This window comes from Leuciscus leuciscus, assembly GCF_965113295.1.
Source record: "Leuciscus leuciscus genome assembly, chromosome: 5".
Classification (NCBI taxonomy): domain Eukaryota; kingdom Metazoa; phylum Chordata; class Actinopteri; order Cypriniformes; family Leuciscidae; genus Leuciscus; species Leuciscus leuciscus.
Genome location: NC_138729.1, coordinates 48,846,231 through 48,869,055, shown reverse-complemented (window position 1 = coordinate 48,869,055; position 22,825 = coordinate 48,846,231). Strand labels below are relative to the sequence as shown.

General features: G+C 38.1%; 2 protein-coding genes across 4 annotated transcripts in view; both read right to left on the bottom strand.

Annotated features, from left to right (window-relative positions):
• Positions 1 to 22,825, bottom strand: part of LOC309499682 (uncharacterized protein) — a 114,904-nt gene that overhangs the window by 32,699 nt on the left and 59,380 nt on the right. The gene's annotated exons all lie outside the window — the stretch shown is intronic.
• Positions 20,124 to 22,812, bottom strand: LOC309500177 (uncharacterized protein). Of its 2 annotated transcripts, none has more exons than XM_082171743.1 (2): positions 21,640 to 22,812; positions 20,124 to 21,591 (listed from the first exon to the last, which is right to left on the bottom strand). In XM_082171743.1, exons 1-2 carry the CDS (start codon positions 22,401 to 22,403, stop codon positions 20,589 to 20,591), a joined length of 1,767 nt encoding a protein of 588 aa, XP_082027869.1. In that variant the 5' UTR covers positions 22,404 to 22,812; the 3' UTR covers positions 20,124 to 20,588. The 2 variants fall into 2 exon arrangements, with proteins under 2 accessions (XP_082027869.1, XP_082027868.1); XM_082171742.1 differs by having other exon boundaries at positions 20,124 to 22,044; positions 22,093 to 22,812.

Below are 22,825 nucleotides of genomic sequence, written 5' to 3'. Positions count from 1 at the left end.
TTTCAGCAGTGGCGTGTGACACAGTCACTCCTACTATAGTAGCCACAGTGGCGGGTTGAATTTTATATACAATATTTATATATATATATATTTTTTTTTGTAGTCTTTTAAAAAGGCGTGATTTTCTCAGCACTCAAAGCGGTTTACATAGAAGAGGGGAATCTCCTCAACCACCACCAATGTGCAGCATCCACGCGGATGATGCGGCGGCAGCCATATTGCACCAGAACGCTCAACACACACCAGCTTACTGGTGGACAGGAGACGGAGCGATGAAGCCAATCGGTATATGAGGATGATTAAGAGGCCATGATGGACAGAGGCCAATGGGCAAATTTGGCAAGGATGCCGAGGTTAAACCTCTACTCTTTAATCCAAGGACATCCTGGTATTTTAATGACCAAAGAGAGTCAGGACCTCGGTTTAACTTCTCATTCGGAAGATGGTGCTCTTTGACAGTATAGTGTCCCCATCACTATACTGGGGCATTAGGACCCACACAGACCACAGGGTGAGCAGGGTTGAATTTCTGCGTGGGATTGCACAAATTGCACAACATTTTACTCATTCCCACAGATTCTGTGCTCACACCCAAAGTGCAGCACTTAAAGCCACCTCTCAGTACTAAATTGAGTTATTTTTTGTGCTTAAACAGTCAAAAAAAAAAAAAAAGGTCAAAATGCCGGTCTTGGTGAGTATTCACGTAAACACAGTCATGTTTTAAGTGAACGTAAACAGTTGAGAAAGAAAACGCATGTGTAACAGTACAATGGATCCGTGCGCTAGATTTGAAAGTGACAGCAGCCTAATAAACCTGCTGCCAAATTATGAGATAATAAAATGATCCTTATGGCAGTTTTTCCCCCATGTTGTCAGTAGGCGCGTATCCATTACAGATTTGCGCAAAAGCGATTTTTTTCTAAATGTCGACAAAAAACTATTGCAAAATGACGGCGTTTCCATTGACCGATGTTATGCGACTAAAACTAATTTTTTTCCTCTCTCAATAAGTAAAATCATTCCAAATTATAGGATTATGTATATCCCAGCCACTGCACTAGCCATTATTATTAATTGAAGGAGATGTATGTGTGACGACCCTTATTATAGCCTACTTGTGAGCGGCACATATGAGGTGTTTCTGGGTGTTTCTCCCTCATTTCTGCTTCGAGGTCTTGATTGTGGCATTTATTTGAGGTTTAGAATCCATTATTCCTGTAATTATTTTGTCTTATATGAATTTAATAAAGAACTCTGTCTCGTATTCTGTCCAAACACACCGCGTCATCTATGTTAGGTGACCTGTAAACGCGCAAAAACTGTTTCCATTGCAGTTTTGCGAAATATTTCTTTTTCGATTTGCCTGAAAAACCACCTCATGCGAGCGTAAAAACTTTTTTGCGATAAATGGGAGTTTTTGCGAAATTGACGTGTTTCCACTGGGTGTATTTTCAATTCGCAATTTCAATTTGCGCAATTTGAAGGGTAATGGAAACGCGGCTAGTGTCAAAATTGTGGCCAGTGTAATAATTGGCTTTTTGAAAAACCACTAGCCACAGCGGTTGATGAGCAAACAAGTTAATATAAATGCCATTAAAAACAAAGCTGGACCTTGCAAGTGTGCAACATCAAAACTTGATTGTTTTTAAAAGATGTGATATAGTTGTTACATTGCATCACTCAAAGTAGATTTTAAAGCTGGGTTGACCTACATTGTGGCAAGAAACCACCCGACGCAACAAAATTATAACTCTCTCCTATTATAGTCAACAAAGCTGTCTACACTGAAAGTGCAGTACATCACAACGTCATTTTTTATTACTAGTTTTGCTGAGTTGCTCGTGTTCAAAGTAGACTGGATTTATGCGACAAATCTAGATTGCTTTCAATGTGCAAGCACCACAACACGACAGAAATATAGAACTATTTACAACTTCATTGACTGTAATGGGTAAAAGAATAAACTTGTTTTCCCTTTGAATTAAATTAAATTTCCCCCACTTGCACCATGAAATCAAAACTGACAATTCTTATTTTTCACAGAATGTTGCAGTGCTTATTATAAAGGATTTATTCGTGGTAATCATTATTTTAGACAAACACACATGTGTTTGACTGCACCTTATCCAATCAGACGTATTATGCAAATGATTTTTAAATGTGAGCATAATTTTACACGTAGTGATTAGCCACAGCGGATGCAGAGGAAGTCAAGAGAGTGACAGACGGAGATGAGGAGAAGCGAAAGACAAGTTCTCACTGCCCTGACGATGCCCTCCACTAAAAAAAGAGTACGTTGCTAAATTGAGCGGTGAGGAAGAACGTTGGTTTTATGACTGTGCTTTATACCTCGGCTAATTTGGAGCGCTCAGATTGCTTGGCTGGAGAATACACTCAGCAATTTGTACATCGTCTCTGTCGGTACCCTACTTGAAAGAGGAGAGAGAAAGAGAGAGAAAAGGAGGTGGACATGTGATAATGCATTGGCTGTGATCTAAATCTAATCTATATTTATGTGTAAAGAGCTGTAATATTTTAAGGAAGTCACCATTCTGTCTGCAAGTCAACACAAAATGAACACTGACCCTTCTTACTTTCTCAATGCACGTTCTTGTTCCTATTGTGAGCAATCCATCAGTGCAAAGTACTCGTTGTCCTCCTCCAGTAAAAATAATTTGCTCTGCCTCTGATTTGACTTATTTTCGGCTGACATCATCGGGCCCTCTATGCGGGTCATGCATTACAAGCTTGTGTTCTTGCTTTACAAGTATACAGTAGGCGCATTATCTCCCATGCACCATTGCTAATGTAAACACCATTGTTTTAAAAGTCACATTGACGTCAAAATGACTATTTTTATCTTTTTATTTTTGTTATAGCTAGGATGCCCGGACTTGCAACAAGCAAATGTGTGCTGAGACAAAGCTGGATCACTTCCTTTACAGTCAAGCTCTCTACACTGTAAGAATGCATTAAACATTCTGTTCAGTGAATAGCCTGGTTTGTTCAAACATAATAATATTACAGTAAAATGGGTTGAGGAGGTTATTTCCATGCTGAGTATATCACCCCCACTTATGTTTAATGCATTTGGCAGGTGTTTTTTTATCCAAAGTGACTTTGCATTTAAGACACTATCGGTCACATTTTTTTAAATTATGATTTAATTTGTATTAAGTCTCTTATGCTCAACGCTGCATTTATTTGATAAAAAATATAATGGTAAAAACAGTAATACTGTGTGTCACATGGTCCTTTAGAAATCTTTACATTTACATTTACACATTTGGCAGACGCTTTTATCCATAGCAACTTACATTGCATTTCAAGGTACACATTTACATTCCTATCAGTTCTTGCTTTCCCTGGGACTTGAACCCATGACCTTGGCGTTGCAAGCGTCAACACTCTACTGTTTGAACTACAGGAAAGCCTGTGAAATCATTCTAATATGCTGATTTAGAGCTCAATTATCCACTATTTCTGGTTCTTCAATATCAATAATGGTTCTTAATTTTATCAATGTGGAAACAAGCTTTTGCTGCTTCATATTTTTGTGGAAACTGTAATAATCTTTTTAGGATTCTGTTATAAATAGAAAGTTCAAAACTAGACCAGCATTTATTAGAAATAGAAATCTTTTGCAACATTATACATTTCTTTACTTTCACTTTTGATTCATTCAATGTTTAATGCTGAATAAAAGTATTACTTTCTTTTTTTACATTGATAATAATGTTTCATGACCAGCAGATCAGCATATTAGAATGATTTCTGAAGGATCATGTGACACTGAAGACTGGAGTAATGATGCTGAAAATTTTGCAAATAATATTTCAAAACATTATTATTTTACTGCATTTTTGATCAAATAAATCCAGTCTTGGTGAGCAAACATTAAAATATCTGAATTATTCCAGACCTTTGAGGGGTAGATGTAGTGTACATTTGCTCAGTTCATGCATGCCCTGAGAATTAAACCTTGGCTAGCAGTGTTTGAGGTAAAAGAACTAACACAACTGAGGACGACAGCAATGCCAAGGTCACTGTTTAACCAGGGGACACAGAAATGTATAAAACATGTACATTAAAAGTCACTTTGGAATAAAGAGTCTGACAAATGCATTAAAAGAATCACTTATACGGTCTTACCAGCAGATCTCAAAATCTCAAATCTGAAATAGTTTTACAGGACTGTGCTCTCTCTCTTTATCTTTCCCTGTGTGTTTGTCCTTGTGCATCAGGGTCGGAGTAACTGGAGAATAAAGCAACACAGCAGCAGATTTCACGCATGCATCTGTCCTGCTCAGCAAAACTCTTTAATATGCCACCCGTGTATTAGTCGTCACCTTAAGCTGTGAGGTGGAAGCGACACCAGTTCACTGAATTTAAGCCTCGCTGGCCTCCACCTTCACGCACACATACACACACAAACATCTCATTAGACCCGTCACCTGGAACAGCAGAAGAGCTGCACACCTACACACCTATTATCTCTTCCGATCATATTTCGATATCACCGCCATCAGCACCAGATGGGTGTTGGATGCTGATTAAATCTATTTTGGATGAGGATGGTATTGTTTGATATCAAAATAATGATGTCACATTAGCTGCAACGCATGATCGAACGAGGGCATCAAATTTGGAACGTTAATGATGCAGGGAAGCTGCGGGGACGTCGCCGAAAGCGAGAATCATCCGAAGGTGACGCTCGCATGCTGCCTGGCATAGTAATTCAGCTCTTTTATGCAACACAGAGCCAAAGGTCACAGTTAGGAATTCCGCATTTACATATTCTACATATTTTATTCAGGGAAACACTTTGAAAAATGTCAGCTTGACAGCATTGGGATGGTTTCGTTCGGCTTCCGTGTCTATTGTTTCTCTGAGGCTCAAGGAGAAACGCTCTCGGAAACGTGAGAGGCTCCGACTTGAATCACGCGAACAAAAAAAATCCCCACAGTGCTCAGGAAAGGAAATCATTAAAAATGAACAAAAACACGTCGAAGAGAGTGATTATCATCATTACCAATCCGCCTTCGGATGAACTGTGGCTTAACCTGCCGAGAACAAACAGTCCTTATCGATGACTAAGTGAATTTTGCAACAAAAGTCAGAAAAACAAAACTAATTTGGTTGCAGAGGCGATAAACACTTCAAGGTGAGGTGTGTATAGGCTTTTCAAAGTTAAAATACTTTCTCCTGTCCCAGTGAAGTGCGACAATGACAAGCCATTTGCATGTTGATGTTGAAACAAATACTGTTTTGGCGTGAGTTACTAACTAGCAAGTTTGAAAAACAGCAGATGCTGTAAAGAAAAAAGAAACACAAGGGTGAATATCAGACGGCGTTAAAAAAAAAAGTGAAGTGAGTGAGAGAAAAAATGAACAAACATTGATATCAGAAGAGTAAAGTGGACGTTTTTCGAGATACAGTAAAGTTTCGATGCTTTACAGATGCTGAAATAGAGAGACTTAAACCCCAAAAATGAGTTAGTATTTTTGCACTTGTGTTCCATTGTCTTCGAATGCCTGAAATAAGCTCTGTGGTTTACATTATGTTCACGCTTTATTCTGACATTAATAAAAAACATCAGTGTAATTTTTAAAGAGGTCCCTTTATGCCTTTTTACATGTTCAATTGTCTTAAGTGTGTAATGTTGCTGTTTGAGCAGGAAAAAGCTCTGCAAAGCACAAAGTCCCTCCAGCGGGAGTTATTCTCTATATCACTGTTTCTGAACTCCTTAAAACGCCTCCATTGTAGTCTTGAATTTTCTTCCGGGAATGAACACATCACAACATTCCTCATTTAAATAATTCCCGCCAAAGGCATAAGCAAAATAAAGGGGCGGGGCCTGGTTGAGTTAGTTAGTAATGTGTTGAAACTGGCGGTTATGGTGAGGGGCGGGACATTCCAGAAAAACTCTTGAAGTTGTTGACCAATCGCAATTGACAACGCACTGGACCAACCGACCAATCAGAGCACATTGTGCTTTTCAGAACAGAGACAGGAACTAAACAGGGGTGCGTTTCCCGTACAATGACGTAACTCGCTGCTTAACTACCATAGTATATTGCATCGTTGAAGAAATCAACTGGCTGTCGTTCAACGACGTTGGTTAATGATGTGACGCAGGTGGTTGAGTAATAACTACTTTTAATTAATCTGTTTGAGATCGAATTAATGCTAGATGTTTTGCTATAAATGGACATGGCACATGAGGACTAGTTCTCATTTTCCTCAGTTATTTTGCTTTGTTTCCAGATTCAATCATAGGCTCGTTGTTACGTACTAGAGAACATGCGCTCTCTACAAAAACGGTGCTTTAAATCTCTTAAACTAAAAGATGTAAAAGACATATAGATTGTACTGAATGTCAGCTTGCTTATTTGGCTCAAGATAAGGATTTAAGTCCACATGTCATGCAAATAAGAAACTCTGCTTCTAACCACAGGTCGAGATCTGTCGTTCCAACAACACAACTTTGCGATGCTGTTTGCGATTGTTTGTTGGAACTATGTTTTCGGGAAACACCGACTCGTTGAACTATGCTGATAACGACAGAACTTGCGACATAATTGGCTAACGATGCTTTTGGGAAACGCACCCCAGAGCATTACAGACAGACAGGGAAGAGAGGAGCTGCAACAATGGAGAATATGTTTTTTTGAACATTCAAGCATGAAAACCTATTCTAGTAGAGCCCACAAACCAAATCAAGACAAAAGGGCATAATAGGTTCCCTTTAAAGTTTTACACATCTTGAAAAGGGTGGTTGCTAACAAGTGTCTAAATGGGACTAGACTAGACAGTGTCTAAAAGGTTGTCAGGGACATTAAACATAATCACAATGAACAGGAAAACTCATCTACTTACTAGTCTGCTTTCATAACCTCACTGTTTATAATCATGCTCTTGCAAACTATTCTACCTCAAACTTTCAGAGAAAGTTTTTTGTTAAAATAAATACCGAAAGAGTCGTCAGAAGCTTAAGTCATGTGACCATAGTGTAGTTAGTTTATTGCCTAACTGCAGCTATTTGCTTATGGCGATTGTATTTAGGCTTCAAAAGAAGATTATCACGATGAACAAAACGTGTACTAATCATAAACCTTTGTTGGTCACAGAGCTTATTTTCTGCAGTAATCCAAAGGCCAATAGAAAATCCTTTTGGCTTTTTGTCGAGGTAAGCAGGGTGATGCACGATTTTCAAAGTAGTCAAGTCACTGTTCTTTTCACACTGCACGACTATCTGGGGTCTCATTCAGTTGCTGCTGTGTTCACACCGCACGATGGATGGACGACAGGGGTTTCACACTGCATGACTTTACAAAAGAAAGCATCGCCGACAACTTACAAACTACGTTTCACAACCAAACACACGTGAGAAGTGATAAGGAAATAACACAAGTTCTCACGCGAGACTGAAATTGTTATTAAAATTCATAGCCCGCAAGAAGCTTGCGATCCAGATTGTCTGTGCTTGATGTGCAGCGAAAAGGAGAAACAGAAAAACAGATGCAGGAGGAAATGGTTGGGGAGACGAGGGGAGCAAGGATTGTGTGTTCTGCAGAGAGAGTTGGGGGTAAACAAATTTTGCAAATTGCAAAATTGTTCAAGCAAATGTTTGTGCTTTGTTTCTGTTTGATATAATTGTAAATAAATCTATTAAAATACTGATATTCTGGTCTATAACTCCTTCCCGAACTCCCCGCTGCCTTGAATCTTGCTCTCTCATTGGCTGTAGGTCATCGCCGATGTAATTGTCAGTCAGAACACATTCACACAGCAGGATTTTGAATCGACTCGTCCGCGAATCTCTCATCTGCATCTGCGATTCTGATCGCATCTTTGATCATTCACACTGTGTGATTGTCACTCGCGTGAACGAGCAATTTCGGCCATTTGTCGGCGATCTCGCAAAACCTGTCGGCGAGTGAAAATCGGGGCTAAAATCGTGCAGTGTGATCCGTGAGCATTATTACGGATTGGCCTACAAAACATTGTTGCTCGCTGCTTGTCAAACTCAACATAAATCTGACTATATGTAATAAAGAGAGGATTTTAGTAATAAAAAGTGATGTTCTCTTCATGAATCATTACCAAGATACTATGGTTTTTGTCACTAATAGTCAAGTTTCCAATTCACTGATTGCAACCACATTATAAGTGTGAAAAGCGACCTGCCCGGGCAGGAGTGTGTTGTAAACAAACACATGTTCAGACCAAGCAGCAATCGCACAAAGGGTGAAAAGAATGCTAAACATTAAAACATTAAAACCCCTCAATATCAGACTTTTCCAAGAGCTAAAACTCCCAAGTTCCGATTAATTTTAAAGGGGTCATAGACTGAATTATTTTATTATTTTATAAGATTTCCTGGGATACCCTTATAATGTTAGTATGATTTTAACATAAAAAATTGTCATAATTTATCAAATAAAAAGCATTTTTTCCAAGCCTGATTTTAGCCTCTGATTTGAAGGCTCTGTTTGAAGGGGCGTGTCTGTTGTGAGACTTCAGTGTAAACGCCCACTGCTGTGATTGGCTGCTGTGAGACTTCAGTGTAAATGCCCACTGCTGTGATTGGCTGACATGTTTGCATATGAAATAGCTAGTATTACATGTGGAACTCTCTCTAAAACTTTTACTACGTTTTTACTATTACAGCTATCGAGATTAAGGAATCGTGTAAAGTATTGATCATAATGATCTATTCCCATCACATGAAAGGTTGCAGTGATGAGCATTGAGCAGATGATGGACAGTCTGTTGATCGCGTATGAAAATATCTTATCATTGCAATTTCGGCACTCTCACGAATGCTTTCACCAGTGGTGTAAAGTCCAGGGGTCAGAAAGTAAAAGTCCTGCCATATATTTATTCCACCCATGAACTCAGCCAGCTGATTTCACTAATTAGTTCTATCTCCTGGCTGAAAAACAGTGCTAATTAGCAAATCCAGGTGATTGGAGCAATAGCTACTGAGGAGGACTTTTACTTTCTGAACCTGGACTTTACACCTCTGGCTTTCACCAAGTAACAATTCAAACACGATGTAAATACAGTAAGAGCTCCGTTGTACTGTACATTGTAACAGCATCATGATTTTGTGATGATTGATTTCAACGAGTTTTGGCAAATGTCCAGATAAACTCGCGCTGTTTGATTGACGATTGGAAAGGGAGCGTTCTTTGATCGCTTTCTTTATATAATTTAATCACTGTTAAAATAAGATTATTTTCATCCTTCTAAGAGAAACGACGTGAAGTTGATTGTTTAGTCACTGGCTTGATTTACTGATGCATAGAGAGATAATCTGTCTGGATTTGAATAATTACATCAGAAATCACTGATCACCGATCAGGCATTAGAATAAACATGACTACTTGCATGTATCCATATCATAAAAGTCTGTTTGCAAAGCCTGCGCCAAAATTATATTAGTGGGGGAAACTCACTATCCTAGCATTAGGATTGTTTGGAAGGTAATGATATTATTGATCCTGTATAGATCTTTTCTCATTCTCATGTCACTGTTCACTAACGCTCCAGTGGGCGGGGCCAAAGCTGCCATGTGACGTCACAAATCTCCACCTTTTAGATCCTTTTGTTTGCTGACCTTGGTTTCAATAAAAGCAGTTTTTTGGAATAACAAAGTTTTGAGTTTTGAAACTTACAGGGTGTGTTTATAGTATAACAAACTCTTAACTGTCAAAGGATCAAGGAACCTTTAATTCACAGTCTTTGACCCTTTAAATAAACAATCTATCTGAGGCACCATAAGCGTTTCATAGTAAAGGAAGAGCTCTGCAACATCTCTGTCGAGTGACCAAAGGCGACAGTGGAGCAGTGAGGTGACAGACTTACTATTTATAGCCTTGGTTCTGCTGTCATCACAATCCACTATTCATTTGACAGATATGGTATCACACATGAGATAGCTGAAATTCAAATATCACAAACCCAGTCCCGTAATTCAAATGCTGCCTTTGGGTCAAGTCAAAATGATTGTTTTTACGAGATGAGTTCACATGATACCGACACAATGCCATAATTACCAGTGGGGTTTTCTTTTAGCCCAGTTGGGGACGTGTCAATTAAAGAATCACTGCAGAGGCTAATTAGTATGAAGCTTAGTCAGGGGAAATGCATGTTTAATTTGATGAGATTGAAAAACAAAGCAGTGAGGGATAGAAGTACAGCTCGACGAACATTCACCTTTGTTTTCATTCAGTCAAATTCAAAGTCTGCCCTGACTGAGGTTCATTGGTCATAATTAAAAGTTAATCATGAAAACTGACTGTACAATTTAGTTCGCACAAATTTGCATGCTGTTTGAAATATAAAACTACTCATATATCCAGTTTATGAGGCTTGCGAAACAAAACTACATTTCCTTTGTGGCTGAAAGAATAGTAAGAAGATTTGTAATATTAGTTTGTTCTGTTATTAAATAAAATATTACATAATCCACTTAAGTTAATTAACTAATTATTTGTTATCCATGCCTTTATCCATCAAGTTCCAAATATAGAGAGAAAATAATCACTTTTTAATATATTTTTAAAGCCATTGCCACTTGCTTATTTAAACATAAATAATCTTTTATAAATTTGTCCAGCGAAAAACAAACTCAAAAACATCCGGATTGGAGCTGAAAATCAACAACAAAGAAATAAGTAATTGCATTATTTTCTTTAATTTATTCATGACTAAACGCAACTGTGCAAAATGATTTGATTTATCACAACTTTTAATCCTTTGTCAAATCAACTTAGATAAATAATGTGGTAAAGATAACATCATATTTTGATTTTCTCCATTGTAAATGTTATTTCAATGAAATAATAATACAATTTCAAGGCAACAATGTAACTTTCTTTTTTAAGTTAAAGCAACAGAATTTTTTTCAGTGTACAAATAAAATTACTATATATAGTATTTATGTATTATAGAAATATATTTACCCATTGAATCTCCAAATTAGTGGAGAATTAACATAAAGTTTATTAATTATACATAAATAAATTAAGCTTATTTATTTTGCCGCCATACAAAATGATGAAAACAAACCAAATATTTATAATATGTGATGACTTTATCGAGAAGATGCTTCTAAGTTGTGTCAACTGGTTCTGTTTGTGACATTGATTCCTGTAATCTGCAGAAGTGGGTGATTTAGTTCAGAAAGATTGAGCAATCTCTGTTTATTTCTCTCCCTCTCTCTCCCATTCCGTGAATTGAGCCATCAATCTGAGTGTGTTTACTTCACCTCAAACTAATTGTCTATAAGTGTCCTTTTTTTTCCCCTCTCTTTTGGCCCTGGCAGAAGCGATCGATCTCTTAAGGGATTGACTACTGTTTCTCTCGCTCGTCCGCGTCCACACACCCAGTCGGACTCCTCTTCACTTATATTCTCCTTCATGGCATTTCATTCCACTCCTACTCTGCTGAAAACCACCTGAAACCTGAGAGGAGACCACGGCCACAGAATGAAAAGGCATAGCGGCTCAGATGTGCGTCGGGAGCAGATGCGTATGGTCTCTCCGGTGAGGAATCACAGCCAATAAAACTTAAGCTCAGATGCAAAGACCACTGAATGAATTACAGCTCCTTCCGTATGGAATGCTGCAGAATGCCTACAGGAAAGAGGTTGTGAAATGTGATGTAATTTACTTTCACATTTTATTGGGTTGCAAGCTGAGGGATATTTCACCTCATGGCATAGGCCTATATGAAGCCATTACTCTGGGAGTCCTGGGGGTGGAATAATGCGAAACAGTGAAGATACAGTTTATTCTGCCTTATTCTGAAAGGGTGTTCTCCTCAAACACAAGTAAAAAAATAAATAAAATCATGCACGTTTAAAAGCTAAAGTATGCTTACTGTACCATCCAGGCTCCTGGCCTTGTTTTTCCTTGTGTTTGTTACGCACAGCGTGCCGTGGGATTTGTTTACAGTTGCCAAGCGATGCCACATTATTACAGAACAGAACCGTTACAAGGCCCGTTCACAGCAAGGATGATAACTATTAGGGGTGTAACAATACACGCATTCGTATTGACCCGTTCGGTACGCATTACAGACCGAACGGTTCGTTGGACCATTTTTCCTGCCGACCAAAATTTCGGTATTTCAAATGTAGGCATGTGGCAAGCGCGTTCATAATGTAAGAAGAGTCAAGTATAGCTCCATCATTGCTCAAAGTAAAAAATAATCATACTTTATGATGTTAGTAAAAAAAAAGGAAATTTCTTTCTTTTTGCTGTATCGAAAACGTACCGAACCGTGACACCAGTGTATCGTATCGAACCGTGACTTTTGTGAACCGTTACACACCCCTAATAACTATAGAGTTCAACAGTCGTGTTCTGGAAGTAAAAACTCCATTCATTTTCTCCATACGGAAATTGATTTTGAACGATAACTTATAAACCTTTAAAGACAGACATACTGTGAGCTTTGAGATTCTGTTGAAGCCGTCAGCACTAATATTTCAGCTTATTTTAAAAATAGTTGTGTTTAACAGTGGAATTCCTGGGGGAAAACTACATTATCCATAATGCTTTGCAGAAAATTACACCAATCAGAGTCGAAAAAAGCAAAAAGACAAAAGGTGTGTTCGACATCGGCTCCGGCTGGATGTAACCGATCGGCGAGAGTAGCCGCGTGCAGGCGGGGAGGAGCTGCAAACGGAGACGTGAAGTCGGACACTTTCTGGTTCCCGTAGTGACTGCCCACGAGGTGTTCGCGTACTTTACCACAGCTGAAGTGAAATAAATGTAATATTTTCCAAATAATACACAGATGTTTCAAGGACATTTTCATTCAATAGGCCTACTTTATGTACTACTTCATACAGCGTCTGTTTGAACAAGAATAAAGTTCAACATAAGCTACTATCAATGAAGTGGAGTCTATACGTTTTTTAATCAGTTTTAATTTGATAAACATGACACAATATAACATCGCAACGACATGAAAAGAGTGTTTACTGTTATAAAAAATCTGATTTGTGAGCTTTCGATGAACTAAAGGTGTTCGAATAAACACGAAACACACGTGATCGTTGTCATGCGGTGAATCCGGCCAATCGTGGAACAGCTGTGTCGTCATCAGCCCACGTGCAGCCCAGTGCAGCCGCTCTTGAGAAGCTGCGCTGGCTGAGTTCTCCGGCTACTCTCGAATCGCTCTCGCGGTACTTTGATGGCATACGTCACAGTCACGTGGCGTCGGCGCTGTATCAAGTCGGACAAAATTTCTAACCGGCATGCACTGCTTCAAGTCAGCCGCCGATCGGTCAGTGCAGAGCTGCATGAAGTCGAACAAGCCTATTGTGGCTCTTTAGCCCCGCCCACTCCCATGATGCACTGCGAATGACGTAAACAAGTCGATCTCCCTACGCTCTCAAAATACTGAAGTATTTATGCATATTTTGCAATAAACTTAAAATATAGTGCTTTTATACATATAATCAGCATTTGTAAATGAGTAGTTTTATAATTCTCCATCCTTTTTAAATCAATTATGCTGTTTGCAATGCTTCGGGTTGTAGTTATTTCCCTCACTAAAGCTGTTAAGTACACAGTCTTGTACCTTTGTCTTTGTCAGATTTTCAAAAACTTTTTTGCTTCAATTCAAAGTTTGTAGTGTTGTGATTCACATTGTAGCTGATGGTTTGGTTCATGACTTATAACTGTCAGGATTATGCTTTTTTTCATTGTGTTTGTTCCTGTCTTGATCTGTTTCCAGTCTGAGTCAGTTTCCTTCAATACACCTGTTGTTCGTTAATTAGCTCATTAGCTCCTCGTTTGTTCTTGTACTCTCCGTTTGTCTCAGTTCTTTCTCCTGTCTTGTTAATGTAAGTGGTTGTATTTTGCCTTTTCTCCTTTGCTTCCCCTGTGTGGAAGACTCTGAATTCTTCTTCGTCTTTGTGCTATTATAAAACAAAACTGATGTACAGCCAAAGTTCAAGGTCTAATTTTGAATCGATAGCATTTTTTAATATATTTTTTTTACAATACAATACAAAAAACTGAATATACAGTATTGACTATTTTACATTGACTTCAAATGTAACTTGTCCAATTAGAAAAAGTCTGCACTTTTTTGCACAATTAGTTTTGAGCTGTTTGTTATTTGTTATGGAAACTCTTTCTCATCTTTTGCTTTCCATCCATCAAACACAAAGAAAAATAATCACTTTTAATTTTCACTTTTAATATATTTATCCAAATAAACAGCCATTGCCACCTGCTTATTAAACCTATAATAATATTTTAGATGTTCTTCCATTAACTGCATTAACTTTCCCAGTCCTAATCATGATAGATGACATGATATCAGTTACATTTAGGATTGATTTTAAAGTATTATTACTGGCATATAAATCACTCAATGGCCTAGGACCTCAGTACATTGCAGATATGCTCACTGAATATAAACCCAACAGATCACTAGGATCACATCAGCTAGAAATATCAAGGGTTCACTCTAAGCATGGCGAGTCCGCTTTTAGCTATTATGCTGGAACCAGCTTCCAGAAGAGATCAGATGTGCTCCTACAATAGTCACATTCAAATCCAGACTCAAATCATTTCAGTTTAGCTGTGCATTTACTGAATGAGTTCTGTGCCGCTGTTCGTCCGACTGATTACACTGTATTTTATTTCTGCATCCTCCTTTTGATTCTAAACTCAAATGGCACTGAAAACTGGGTAAGAGACAAACATAAATTACTTGGGGAAATTGAGAGATTAAACCATGATGATGACCGGGGTCTGTGGTGGAGTAGTGAGTTTGATGTGTCAGTTAAACTCGAGGTTCTGTGAGGTGCGGACACTCCATTCCTAGAGCTTCCGAACAAATGGGGTTTTTGGGGTGCGGACTGATGGGGCAGTGAACCCGAGGTCAGTCCTAGAGCTCCTCCTGTCCGATTTTAGGGGAAAATCGGGTCTTTAGGAGACGTCAAATAGATTTTTAGGCGCGTCGAAAGATCACCACAGACACAATCCACATGGGATAATCTCACAGTATAACATGCAGCTGTACAAAATATGATACACCAGTGTTTTGCCAGATTATCTCTTTTAACTCTTTTCATAACTGTATCCTGTGTCAACTGACTAATTGCACTGTATTCTTCCTTTTGATTCTAACTGAACTCAAATGGTGCTGAGAATTGGGTAATAGTGAAACATAAATCTCTTAATTGGGGAAATTGAGAGATGAATGACCTGTGTCTGTGGTGAAGTAGTGAGTTTGATGTGTCAGTTAAAGTCGAGGTTCTGTGGGGTGCGGACTGGATCCACTCCATTCCTAGAGCTTCCGAACAAATGGGGTTTTTGGGGCAGTGAACCCGAGGTCAGTCCTAGAGCTCCTCCTGTCCGATTTTAGGGAAAAATCGGGACCATCGGAGACGTCCAATGGAATTCTTAGGCGTGCCGAATAAACACCACAGACACAGTGTCAGAGTAAAACTATATGCAAAGTAAGATACACCGGTGTTTTGCCAGATGAGAAGTTTATTCTATGTATCATCTTTTTACTATTTACTATTCTAATTAATTTTATAACTGTATAATTTATCTCTTTTAATTCCTTTTATAACTGTTTTAATTACCCTTGCTTTGATTTTGTGTTTATTTTGAATTGCCATAGTATGATTATTTTAATTCCTTTCTATGTAAAGCACTTTGAATAACTGTTTTAATTTTCCTTGCTTTTATTTTGTGATTATTTTTATTCCTTTCTATGTAAAGCACTTTGAATTGCCATAGTGTATGAAATGTGCTTGCCTAGATTTACCGATACTGTGATATAACCACACCAATCTGTTCAAAAGTTGCCAATGAATCTGTTACTATAACTCAACTTTGGAAAGCCCATCAAGATGTACATTAAAGTTTCATCACTGACAGCACATCCACTCAAAGGCCATTATGGGTTCAGTAGTGATGCGCACGAGCGATATCAGAACCTACACCGTTGGCGCGGACTCAAAAGAGATATTGAGAGAGAGAATGAGCTTGCTGACTCAAAGCTTTGTAGGAATGATTAGTGATTCTCTCTGCTTCAGAGCGCGGAAAAAGCTTTGCCAGTCTTTTTTGAAGCTTTTCCCTCTCTTTATCGGCCTCTCGCCTCTCAGACACCCAAAAAGTTGCAAAGAAAAAAACGATATCGACATGGTTGCAGCGCCTTCGTTTCAATACACCTTCCCTTTTGTGGGTCCACAAGCAAAGCCAGAGATCCAAGCGACGTCTGTCAGAAAAAAGGTGTTTTGAGTCCAAAAAGCTCCTTGCAAACATCAAAGGGGTTTCGTTACATAAACATTTACTCTAATAATAGAGCGTATAAGCGTATGAAGTGGTGGGAGATGGATGTTTGCGTGATGGCCTGATGAAGCTGGCAGTCCGTATGGAGGATGGAAATGACGCCTGATCAATCTTTGCTTCAACGCGACTCGTAATTGCAGTGGCAGCTCTCAGCTAATTCCCCATGTCCCGCAGGCAGACGATAGCTCCGCATGGCTCGCACGATTTGTCTTTCTAAAGCCGAGGATGATGGAATGGCACTTTGAGAGAGCTAATGTAGACGTGTGCAGAGGGAACGCACAACCGTTGTGTTTGTTGGTTTGCATCATACGGCTGTAATTTGGTGATTTTGAGATTATCGGATTATTTCGAGTACGTGTACGCTTAGCCAATCAACAGTAGTGCTCCCTCGCCCGCGTATCAGCTTCACTACTGACAGCCTTGAAGATGGATCATTTCGGTTTTAAAAATAAATGTTTATTAAATTTGAATTAATTTTTTTTATACTTTTTTTTTTATTATTAATTATAAAATATGCACAGATATATTTATATATTATTTATTTATTTATTTTTAATTAAAACTATCTAGCTTCCTATTTAATTTTTGGTCTAAGCATCTCGTTTGGACAGTTTTTAAGGTGTGGTGAGTTCTTGGATATTTTTAATTACACTATTTAAAATTAAATTAGCATATATACAATTAAAACATTTGGGGTCAGTAACTTATTATAAAGAAATTAATACTTTATTCAGCAAGGATGCATTCAAATTAATTAAGTGAACTTTCTATCCATCAATCCAGAAAAAAAACATTACAGTTTCCACAAAATTATGAAGCAACACAACTGTTTTCAACATGGCTAATAATCATAAATGTTTCTTGAGCAACAAATCATCATATTAGATTGATTTCTGAAGGATCATGTGACACTGAAGACTGGAGTAATGATGCTGAAAATCCAGCTTTGATCACTGGAATAAATTACATTTTAACATATATTCCATTAGAAAACAGCTATTTTACATTGTAATATTATTTTGGAATATTGTTTTTACGGTGTTTTTGATCAAATAAATGCAGTCTCGATTATTTCTTATGATTACTTAATTACTTAAATCGACCCCAAACTTTGGTCGGTAGTGTATGTATATCATTTACTGTTAGTGTATAAACAATTTTTATTTTGTTTTTCTGAATTAATGTTATCAGTGTGAAATTTCATTTCACTGCAGAAAAAAAATAGCATGCAAACGTTACACTTTGAGTAAATGACCATACATGTGTTGATTGATCGCAGTGCTTTCCTAAAATCACCTTGGAGGTCAGCTAACCGTCATCTCCGCTAACAAACAAAAGTGTAACTAAGAAAGGTACACTAAAGATGAAAATATACAGTAGAAGTTCGTACCGGCACTGCAAATAATACAAGACCTGAAGGAAAGCATGCAGGAGGATGAATTCACTTGCAGTTCAAAAGACAAGATCAGTGACATTTTAAGTTCAATGACATTTAACATCACACCAGTAGCAAAATATTGACATTTCATAGAAAGTTTAGAGGCTACGAAACATAGGAGAGGGTAATGCCAAATATACAATGCCCGGCCAAAAAAAATAAAAATAAATCGCTGTTTAGATTTAAATAGGCAAATGCTTAAGAGTCTATATGATTGGATCATTATTGCTGTGATTATGATGTTTCTATCATGTTATATGTTTGGCAACAGTTCTTCTAACCCTAATTGATGGAGTGTGTACCTTTTCATTTCTCAAACAACCATGTAGGAAGACACATCATGGCCATATTCCAGGATGACAATGTCAAGATTCATCAGGCTCACATTGTGAAAGAATGGTTGGGAGGGAGCATGAAGAATCATTTTCACTCATGAATCGGCTCCTCTAAGTCCAGATCTTAAATTCATTGAAAGTCTTTGGGATGTGCTGGAGGAGACTTTACAGAGTGCTGGACTCTTGCATCGTCAATCCAAGATCTTGACCAAATATTTATGCTCCTCTTGATGGAAATAAATGTTGTGATGTTATTTCCATTAAGAGGTTAATCCATTTTTGGCATCAACATTTTCATACCAAAACTATTCACAGAAGTCCAATTCTCTAAAAATTATTCAGATTAATGAATTCAAACAAGAATATCTAACAAACACGCAAAAAGAATTGTTGTGGACCAATGATCAGCTTATGTTCAATTATACAATAGAAATAAAATGGTCAATATATTGACTTCTTTATATACCTACCTGCCACAATGTCCTCATCTTAATTTGGAGCCTTATATGTGATTAATTGCAATTAGTCTAATGAATTAATCAGTAAATAACATTTCAATCGACTGACAGTCCTATTAAATAACCAGCCTCAGAATAAAATCACCACAGACCATTGCAGTGCTATATTTCAGTACAATATAGTACTATACTGATGACAAAACTGTTTCGTATTTTGATTAAACTGCATGTCTGATTCAGCTTCTGGTCTGGCTGTACAACTTTATAAATACCATACCTAGGATTTTCTTTTGCTAAAATGCAGAGATCTTCCACTCTGTAGGTGGGAAGTTATTTAAAGTAATGTTAACAAAAGAGCTCTGTAGCAGCGCTCTGATCCAGACTGCAGTGTGTCGAGCACTCGGTACATTTAAACTGATTTCAGATTTGGCCCGACGCCTTTTATCAATTGATTGATTGGACCCTGAAGGCGCGTCGTTTGTTGCATTTGGCCTCAGTCAGTTCGGGAACCCAGTGATTCAATAGCTAATCAAATATAAGGCTGGAGGCAGTAATTGTGAACTCTGTTAAAACACACACACACATTAAAATGGGTTGTCTATTAGTCAAACTTTCAAATCTCTCTGTTAAGATTAAAAGGAGAGGAAATAAAAACTTTTTCTTAAGACTCTCGCATGTATACCCCAGTAATCTCACATGTCTCATGAGTTTAAGATGAGATCTTAATTTTTTTTTAAATTGTGCTCAGATTCGCCAAGGTTTCCAATAAAAATTTAGAAACCCCAAAATTCTTACGTTTAAAAAAAAAATCAAAAGAATCGGAGCAGCAATCCACATTCATTTCATAACTCTATGCTTACTGTATGTCAGCTATTCACTCATCTGTGTCTTTAAATTTTTTCCAAAGAATTGTAGAAGAAATATGTGGCAAAGTCGATATATACACTATTGGTAAAAAATTATGAAATATTATTACAAGTTTTCTATTTGATTACAAAATATAATTTATTCCTGTGATCAAAGCTGAATTTTCTGCATCATTACTCCAGTCTTCAGTGTCACATGATCCTTCAGAAATAATTCTAATATGATGATTTGCTGCTCAAGACACGTTTATTAATATCAATGTTTAAAACAGTTGTGCTGATTCATATTTTTGTGGAAACCATGATTAAAAAAAAATCAGGGTTCTTTGATGAATAGAAAGTTTACCAGCATTTATTAGGAATATTATCTTTTCAAACATTATAAATGTCCTTACTCTCACTTTTTATATTTATTTGTAACGTTTAGATCAAGAGGTTGATGAGATGATTCGTAGCGCATCTTTAGTAGCACAAACATTTATTAAATAAAAAATAAGGATATCTAACAAGAGAAACAAACAAAACAAACAAAAGTGATATGACACATTCAACACTAGACAAAGAACTGAGGACAATACTGTATATACTGTATAATGTACTGAAGACAGGTGTGAGATAATCAATGAACCAATGAATTACCATGACAACTAATGAAAACATACATAGTAAAACAAAATATTAAAAAAAGGAAACAGGAAATAATGAAGACAAACTAAAAGTCCTTGAAAATGAAACTGAAACAACAGTAGAACATGACATTCACCCAAAAATGATAATTACCACTTTCGTTCATCTTCGGAGCACAAATAAAGATCTTTTTGCTTTTTGCTACACAACTAGCACTTTGACGCTTCAGAAAGTTTATGAAGAGATCTTAAAATGAATTGTGAAACTAATTGAGCGGTTTAGTACAAATTTTCTCAAGAAACTTGATTGCTTTATATGATGAACAGATTTAATTTAGGCTTTTATACCCATTTAAACAATGATCAGCTAACATAAGCAGAAGCTCAAACGTGCTGTGTAATGAGAACGAACCCCATTGGTTCTTGCTGAAGCTCAAACGAGCTGCGTAACACGAGAATGAACCTCATTGGTTCTTGCTGAAGCTCAAACGAGCTGCGTAACACGAGAATGAACCTCATTGGTTCTTACAGAAGCTCAAACGTGCTGCGTAACACGAGAATGAACCTCATTGGTTCTTGCAGAAGCTCAAACGTGCTGCGTAACACGAGAATGAACCTCATTGGTTCTTGCAGAAGCTCAAACGTGCTGCGTAACACAAGAATGAACCTCAGTGGTTCTTGCAGAAGCTCAAACGAACTGCGTAACACGAGAATGAACCTCATTGGTTCTTGCGGAAGCTCAAACGTGCTGCGTAACACAAGAATGAACCTCATTGGTTCTTGGTGAAGCTCAAATGTGCTGCGTAACACAAGAATGACCCTCATTGGTTCTTGCAGAAGCTCAAACGTGCTGCGTAACACGAGAATGAACCTCATTGGTTCTTGCAGAAGCTCAAACGTGCTGCGTAACACAAGAATGAACCTCAGTGGTTCTTGCAGAAGCTCAAACGTGCTGCGTAACACGAGAATGAACCTTATTGGTTCTTGCAGAAGCTCAAACGTGCTGCGTAACACAAGAATGAACCTCATTGGTTCTTGCTGAAGCTCAAACGTGCTGCGTAACACGAGAATGAACCTCATTGGTTCTTGCTGAAGCTCAAACGTGCTGCGTAACACAAGAATGAACCTCATTGGTTCTTGCAGAAGCTCAAACGTGCTGCGTAACACAAGAATGAACCTCATTGGTTCTTGCTGAAGCTCAAACGTGCTGCCTAACACGAGAATGAACCTCATTGGGTCTTGAAGCTCAAACGTTCTGCGTAACACGAGAATGAACCTCATTGGTTCTTGCTGAAGCTCAAACGTGCTGCGTAACATGAGAATGAACCTCATTGGTTCTTGCTGAAGCTCAAACGTGCTGCGTAACACGAGAATGAACCTCATTGGGTCTTGAAGCTCAAACGTTCTGCGTAACACGAGAATGAACCTCATTGGTTCTTGCAGAAGCTCAAACGTGCTGCGTAACATGAGAATGAACCTCATTGGTTCTTGCTGAAGCTCAAACGTGCTGCGTAACACGAGAATGAACCTCATTGGGTCTTGAAGCTCAAACGTTCTGCGTAACACGAGAATGAACCTCATTGGTTCTTGCTGAAGCTCAAACGTGCTGCGTAACATGAGAATGAACCTCATTGGTTCTTGCAGAAGCTCAAACGTGCTGCGTAACATGAGAATGAACCTCATTGGGTCTTGAAGCTCAAACGTTCTGCGTAACACGAGAATGAACCTCATTGGGTCTTGCAGAAGCTCAAACGTGCTGCGTAACACGAGAATGAACCTCATTGGTTCTTGCTGAAGCTCAAACGTGCTGCGTAACACGAGAATGAACCTCATTGGTTCTTGCAGAAGCTCAAACGTGCTGCGTAACATGAGAATGAACCTCATTGGTTCTTGCTGAAGCTCAAACGTGCTGCGTAACATGAGAATGAACCTCATTGGTTCTTGCAGAAGCTCAAACGTGCTGCGTAACATGAGAATGAACCTCATTGGGTCTTGAAGCTCAAACGTTCTGCGTAACACGAGAATGAACCTCATTGGGTCTTGCAGAAGCTCAAACGTGCTGCGTAACACGAGAATGAACCTCATTGGTTCTTGCTGAAGCTCAAACGTGCTGTGTAACACGAGAATGAACCTCATTGGTTCTTGCAGAAGCTCAAATGTGCTGCGTAACACGAGAATGAACCTCATTGGTTCTTGCAGAAGCTCAAACGTGCTGTGTAACACGAGAATGAACCTCATTGGTTCTTGCAGAAGCTCAAATGTGCTGCGTAACACGAGAATGAACCTCATTGGTTCTTGCAGAAGCTCAAATGTGCTGTGTAACACGAGAATGAACCTCATTGGTTCTCACGTCAAGCGAACATGCTTGAGCTTCCGTTTACCAGCTGATGTGTGAGTTGATGAATGTTTATATGTGAATAAAGGCCTAAATTCAATCTGTTCGTCATATAAAGCAATCAAGTGTCTTCAGAAAATTTTGGACCCAACCGTTAAATTCATATGGGTTGTCTAAAATGACAGATTTTTTTAATTTATTTTATTTTATTGTAATGACCCCAGAAATCTCAATATGAACTCAACCTTGTCCTAAGGAATCTAAACCAAAGCATTTAAATAAAACAGTAATGACATTGACAATAATGGCTGTATGTTGAGTTATTTTCAGAGGACAGTAAATATATACTGCTGTACAAGCAGCACACTGAGTACTCTAAAATATATCCAAGTTTCATTTCTATAGTATTGTCCCTTGAGAAGATATA